The sequence below is a fragment of the Adiantum capillus-veneris genome, chromosome 4 (genome assembly GCF_014529385.1).
Source record: "Adiantum capillus-veneris isolate H3 chromosome 4, ASM1452938v2, whole genome shotgun sequence".
NCBI classification, from domain to species: domain Eukaryota; kingdom Viridiplantae; phylum Streptophyta; class Polypodiopsida; order Polypodiales; family Pteridaceae; genus Adiantum; species Adiantum capillus-veneris.
Genome location: NC_140934.1, coordinates 45958075 through 45965664, shown reverse-complemented (window position 1 = coordinate 45965664; position 7590 = coordinate 45958075). Strand labels below are relative to the sequence as shown.

The window sequence follows — 7590 nt, the reverse complement described above, 5'->3', positions numbered from 1 at the left end:
AAACCGCCAATGTATCTTAACCGGCTGAAATTCTAAAACTCTCGGTTAGATTTTGAGCTTGCCTTGAAGAAAGCCGGGAATTTTTCACAAGTTTTAGTGTAATTACCCGCAAAAGCTTCAAATTTTGACCTGAAAACCGAGAAAACTTAAAAGTTTGCCCTTATTTTTCGCCGGTTAGGAAAATTGTATTTTTCTAGCCCTGTGAATCCCATGCCACTAGAAAAGCCTTTATCCTTGCAACGTGGGAAAGTTGAAAATCCCACGAGGTTTACTTGCCCTTTTCCCACCATGATGGAAAGACACCTCCCCACTAACTTTTTACTAAATAAAGTGACATTACCATGTGTGTGAAATTAAGATGGTGGGTTTTGTTTTTGTATTATAGAGTCATAGTTTTTGGGGCCTCCCACTCATAATATTTTTTTTCCCAAATATAGTCATGATTTTGGCAAGTGCCCACTGCCTACCCATTCACACGAGTCGAAGGAGGGGCCTCTAACCACTCACAGGCTTTAAAAGGTGAATTGGAAATCACTTTCTTGTGAATCAGCTTGTATGAGTGAGTAGAGCTTGGGTTTCTTGAGTGAGTGGAGCAGCTGCTACTTAGAAGAGAGGATGTACTCAATGCAGCGGGCTTGTAAATGGATAAACATGGGGGGTTGTATGATGCTAGTGGTATACTTGATGCTCATGGTCAATGTTCGCTGCATGGAGACTAGCGCTGCCAGCGGTATAATTCAATCCTGCAGACCTCTGGTGGAGCGCTTCAACACAAGCACTGGCCCGCCCAGAGGCGGGCAGGACATAATGGAGTGCGATGAGCAGGGTGTGAGCCTCCCAGGAGACCTACTGCAACTGCCCATGAATCGTAGCACCCATAATATTGCAGCTGTCGAAGAGACGAGAATGAGGAAGCGCGCCCGTGTGTTATACACCGACGGCAGTGGAACATACATAACGTCGGACGAGGTGCACCACTACGCTTCTGGCGTCAAGTGCTGGTCTGACTACTTCGTTGTCGACTCCGGCTACTGGTGGAGCTCATGGGTCAAGGCCTCCGGCAACTTGTACTGCACCTACACCTCCTCTTGCAGCTTCTCTCACATGGATGGCCACCAGACCTGCCAGAGCTGGAGCATCTCCTTATCTACAGGCGTGGAAAGCGAATTCATCAAATTTAGCGTCAGCCTGGGCTACGAGCACCAGGACTGCACCACGGGCACCGACGTCAGCCAATGCACTTGGAGCGACGGGCAGTGCCACTGCATTTGGACTCAGCAGCAGATGACGTACCAGCACGGCTACAAGCGTCGTCGCTGCAGCAGCTCTAATGGTGACTACACCGCCTGGATGCAAGATGTCGTTCATGATGCCCCCACCAAAACCATTAGCTATGGTTGTGGGTCCAAGTGCACTGACACATGACGCTGTTTACTTGTGTTACAAATGAGATTGGTCTTAGACGTTATGATCTTATACCTGTATTATCAATGGGATTTGGCTAATTAGATGTTATGATTTTCAAATTTTCTCGTGTCGGGAAATGGAGTCTTTTACAATGTTTTTCATACAATGCACGACACCCGGAGCTTTTGCTCGAGATCAGGCACCGCATACCTAGCTAGGTACGATTGGGAGCAAGGGATCGCCGTCCCCCCCCATTGGGCCGACAGTCCCCTACCCCAATCGTACCTAGCTAGGATTGGGGGCAAGGGACCGCCGCTCCCCCCCACCGGGCCGGCAGTCCCTTGCCCCCAATCATACCTAGCTAGGTATGGAGTGCCTCCCTCACCGAAGCTCATGGTGTTCAGTTAAGTCACAATGTGGGAATTACTTTGAGAATTTGTCCAAAACTTCTTGTGAGCTAGATTTGGCTTAGCTCTACGTACTCTTAGTTGGGGCATGCCCCATCTTGTACTTTCCCCTTTGAGTACTTGTGAGATGGATTGCTCCATGTGTGCGTAGTTACATTACAATACTATAGACTCCACGCTAAAGGAAATCCATGCATATGGGAGTCCTAATTCCGAATTGGTGCAAGCAAAGAACACACCTTTGTAGCAACACTTCTTTCAAACTCTTTAATAAATCCTTTTTGGCTTAGACCTTTGCTTTGGCTTACCCAAAGGCTATATAGATCAATTATGTTTCTTCTAATGAAAAATAGAGTAAATGTTTGAGCTTATTTTGGGATGGCTTTTCTTTTTAATAAAACATTATTTATTATGATGGGTTGGTTGGTTGGGTGGAGGGCCGATCATGAGTAGCTTTTATGAACGCTAAGATACGGTTTTTCCCCAACTAAAACTCCTTGAGCATGAAAATGGGGGATTTTTTTAATTGGCTAATGGACTTTATGGACTATCATTCACAGAAAGTGGGTGTTGTAAGAATGATGGAAAATATTAAAAACGTTATGCCGGTATAGTGGACCATCCTATCGGCCTAAAGGAACACTTGCAATAATGATTCCATGACACTACAAGACGTCGTGCAAAAAATGGTGCACATATCGACGAAATAGCGCCGTTATTTTTTAAACTAAAAAGCGTTGAAATAATCCTCGGAAGAGACATCGGTATCGTAGCGTCGGTATGACCATCGATATAGCGGGCGTCGAAATACGCAACGTAATAAGTACCGGTATTTATATAGTAAATTCCAACGCTCATACCGTTGCCTCTACCGACGTTGATATTGTCACTTGTACCGACGACCAAAATTTGCCAAAAAAAAAAGGGCAAAGAGGGCTGGGAACTAATGCTGCATGTACTACAACAAAAGAAAACAGCTCTCTCTGCCCAAAAGAAGAGTGCACAAGCAACCGTACTCCACCTACACGCTGACGCTAAAGAGCAAGTAAAAAAATTGGACAGAGAGGGTTGGGAATTAATGCTGCATGTACTGCAACAAAAGAAAACAGCCCTCTCTGTCCAAAGGAAGAGTGCACAAGCAATCGTACTCCACCTACACGCTGACGCTAAAGAGCAAGTGTATGGCAATTAGCAAAATTGTAAGAAAAACATAACATGTTTACATAATTAAAACATGAGTCGAAAACTGTAAAACCATAAACATAACCTGTTTGCCATACCATAACTTGCTTGTCATATCATAACCATAACAGCCATACCATCATTGCACAACCATAACCATAACCATCACATGATTGCTATACCATCATAGCAAAACCATAACCATTACCTGATTGCCATACCATCATTGCACAACCATAACCATAACTATAACCATCAGATGATTGTCATACCATCATAGCAAAATCATAATCTTAAGTGGACTGTTAAACCTTAACCATAACATCTGTGCCATATCATAAACATAACCATAAACAATAAACATAATCACTACAAAACTGTACATATGCAAACAATCACTGAGTGAGAAGACCCTCATGGTAATACCTCCCAACCGACATCCTCTCCCTCCTCCTGCAGCTGGATCAAAAGGGCTACAAGTCCATTCTTGTACCCATACTTCTCCTCTTGGCGTGTCAGAAGGCGCTTCACGACAACTTCCTGCAAAATTATGATTTAATCATTAGATAAATCTTCAAATAACATATATATTATCAATAATTTAAAGCATACGTATAATACTTACAAAATCATGTCGAAGCCTATCGTAGCCTCCACTCCCAAGATGTGACGCTCCAGCATACTCCAAACGTGCTCTGGCTGCATATCTCTACTGCTGAAATCTATCAGGATTGTCTTGTGTCTCTCGTGCAATCCCCGTTCACTCCTCTGCGTCCAACCATGCCGGCTTGGGACTGTCATCATTGTACCTATCTCTCGCCTCCGACCGACGGTGTGACATTGTGGACTTCGCCACGCTCAATATCCACTTGTTCGAAACTTGATCGTACCCCTCTTCCGGCCTGTACTCTCTCTGAATGGCATCGACGATGTAATTCTTTCTCTCAGCATCGAGGTTTTTCCAAATCTCCATCACAGAGTGACAAAACAGAATCGTACAGAGTTATCAAATCCTCTATGGCATGGCCTTTCCGACCCTGTTTGCCACAACAGTCCCATCTTGCTCTTGTACACCTTACTAGGATCATGCTCATGTGATCCCCAAGGTGTACCTGGTGTTCCCATTGGTGAACTATCTACTGAAGACAGTGGTGGACGCTCTCTTGATGGTGTGGACGCATCGATAGAACCTCTACACCCACAACCACCGCCTCCAGAATGACGTCTACGTCGTCTCAAGGATGAACCACTCGTTGGTGTACAGGGCACAAGAGTCCTAAGCGTAGGGGGCACACTATACTGAGGTGTGGGGCCGCTCGGTGTAGGGACCACACTAGTCTCCGGCGTAGGGTCGGCCATAGTAGGTATAGAGGGACCTGAACCCCAAAGGTGTTGTGCCATCACGATCTGCTCTGGTGTGAACTCAGACAAAAACGAGCCCATCTGCTTGGGTGACATGTCAGTCGGAGTGACAGAAAAACTAAAACTAGGAGAGTATGGCTCATCGTCATTGGCCATGGCTAATCATACACAAACAACACCCACAAAATATGTTAGTTTACGTAAGAAATTCTTAATCAATACAAATAACAAATCAACAAAATTGTTACACAAATGACACCTCATCTCTAGGTTCACTATTTGACACCTCATCTCTAGGTTCAGACAATTGCTCAATGCTGACATCCACCTCAAAATCTAAACTTAAAGGAGTCAGTCCTGCACTTTGTTCATGAATCATCTCTTCGAGCTCAACATCCAATCCTTCACACACTTGCTTGCTACGTGGAGCAACTTGAACGACATAGAGCCAACACGGTTTAGACAGATCATTCTCATAATTTTCTGTCCATAGTGGATCGTGTATGAACACAACTTGTTCACAATGCTGCGGAAGTACGAGTGTATCCCGCACATCTATCCACACTCACCTAGAGTTCACTTGAATCAATCCACTCTTGTCTTTGTGCACAGTTGCATTAGGGCCACTGGTAATAACTTTGAACCACTTGACATCAAAGATAAACATATCAAAATTTATAAAGCTAATCTTCAAGATGTCTTGGATGTAGCCAAAGTATTCAAGCTGGCTAGTCTCTGTATTATCATCCTTGGTACTACTCCTACTTTCTTGGACGAAGCTTGCCCTAACACCACTATCGAAAGTGACCCTTTGTTCGTCAATCCGTTGCACTCTGAAGTGCTTCCCATGCAACCACAAAGCTCCATATTTGTGATACTGCAGCCACAAAATTGAAACAGACTAAAAGTTATTAAAGCAAATTAATTTTTGTGTGGAGCTCGAAAAGGAAGTTGTGAAATGTACATGCTAATCGCAACCCCTTGACATCTCCTCTTCCTCTTCAATAATCAACACTCCACTCCTCTTTGCCTCTGAGAGTGTCGCATCTAACCACCGCCCAGTTGGAAAGTCAGGCAATTTTTGAAGATGATCTGGAAAAGGAAGGTTTTTAGTTGCACGGTTGCGCTTGAATTGAAGGCGATCTGTCATGTGTTGTTGCTTTTTCCCTTCGTACCACCTCTCTAGCCACTTTTGCATGATGTCTGAGTTGAGAAGGCAAAATTTCATAACCTTTTCTCGTATTATAATGTCCATCTTCCTAACGATGCCTTGTCCCCACGGCTCGTCCCCTGTCACCTTGACGTTGACCTCAGTAGTCCACATTCGAGGCATCTCTGGATCAATTGTGACCAAAAATTCACTGATGAGGACAAGAGACTCTTGTACAAGCCATCCTTCGGCCATGCTACCCTCGGGGCGAGACCTTTGACGAAAAAACCCCTTTAAAGTCTTCATAAATCTCTCCAAGAAGAACATCCACATGTTATGGACCACCCCAGCAACTGCAACTTCATCGACCACATGCACAAGTACATGCATTTGGATAGTAAGAATGTTTGTTGGAAAGTAATTCTCCACCATGCACACTGCTTCAATAGCATTTAAGCGTGCTGCATCGATGTTGTCTTCTCTTATCTCTTTTGAACTGATCTAGCATACCACATCAATTCTTGTCCACGCTCTTCTATAAGTGGTGCCAGATAGACGTCCATGTTCTTTGCTTTGTACTTTCCTGGGACGATCAATGACAACAACAGATGGCCCTTCTTGATAGCGAGCCATGGTGGAAGATTCTAATTAACCAGAATATGATCACTTTATATGAACTGTAATTTGCACTTTACCATGCTTAGGATAAATATGTTTACTTGAAAGCTCTATGAACTGAGGCATCAGACCAATCGTAGACAGACTGCAAATTAAGCATTGCCAATGCGGTACGGAGAACTAAAATTTTTGCACCAGAGTAGAGCGGCATGCATGCAAAACTTTTCATCATCTTGCCCTCCTCATCGTTGCTATCATGATATCAATATGAAGGTGATGGCTGAGGTTGGTCCACAGTACTGCGTTCAATGTTTTCGCCTTCTGTGTTGGAATCCATGTCAAAGAACGCGTCCAACATCTGCTCCATCTCTACTTCTTGGAATGCCGCTTCCGGTATTAGTTGGGAGGACTCAATCAATGGCTACTCGTTTGAAAATTATCTTCTCTGGGATGAAGTTGGACCAATATCTACTTGCGGACTTTGACCTTCAATCTCTAGACCATGAGATTGATAACGCAGGTCTTGTACTTGCTCTATCGAAAAGAGACCGTGATTGCATATGTGTTGGTTACAGATTTTTTGTTTTCGAAAGATCTAATGCTTGCAATGCGTACAAGGACATGCCATCCTGTCGTCTATACTTTATCTACCAATGATGCAACAAATAATTAAAACACTCTAGTTGTTATAACTACACACTACTAAGTACATGACAAGCTTTAAAAACCTCACCATTCTCTAGCCAGGCCCGATCCCCGCACACCTCGGTCTAGAGGTGCAGGACCACAAGGTAATAATCTCGTTTTTATTGGTCAATGACTATATATTAAAGTTCTTGAAGTCTATGTGCACTTTTGAAGTCCGATTGCATTATTTCAACTATTTTTTGCTAGCTCTAACAACCTCACATTCTCTAGCCAGGCCCGATCCCCGCACACCTCGGTCTAGAGGTGCACGGAGATTAGGACCACAGGATAATAATCTCGTCTTTTTTGGTCAATGACTATATATTAAGGTTCTTGAAGTTTGTGTGCACTTTTGAAGTCTGATTGCATTTTTTTTACTATTAATTTGACAATAGCTCTAACCTAACCTATAATCTAACCTAACCTATAACATAACCCTAACCTAACTTAATGTAACCTAACTTATAATCTAAACCTAACCTAACCGAAGTCTGTTTGCGTTTTTAGAAGTACACGAGTCATCTTCAAAGTCCGATTGCGTTTTTTCTACTATTAATTTAAAGCTAGCTCTAACCTAACCTATAATCGTTATACCTAACCTATAATCTAACCTAACGTAAAACCTATACCTAACTTAGCTTAATGTAACCTAACTTATAACATCTACCTAACCTATAACCTAACCTAACCACAGTCCGTTTGCGTTTTTAGAGGTACACGAGTCATCTTCGAAGTCTGATTACATTTTTTCTACTATTAATTTGATGTTAGCTCTAA

General features: G+C 43.2%; 1 protein-coding gene across 1 annotated transcript; it reads left to right on the top strand.

Annotated features, from left to right (window-relative positions):
- The first annotated feature begins 454 nt into the window (after window positions 1–454).
- Window positions 455–2103, top strand: LOC147459084 (uncharacterized). Its single transcript, XM_086509770.1, has one exon. The coding sequence runs from the start codon at window positions 616–618 to the stop codon at window positions 1423–1425; it is 810 nt and encodes a 269-aa protein (XP_086365896.1). The 5' UTR covers window positions 455–615; the 3' UTR covers window positions 1426–2103.
- Window positions 2104–7590: the final 5487 nt, after the last annotated feature.

Coding starts and splice junctions, on each gene's coding strand:
- LOC147459084 (XM_086509770.1), top strand. CDS start 616: ATGTACTCAATGCAGCGGGCTTGTAAATGGATAAACATGGGGGGTTGT.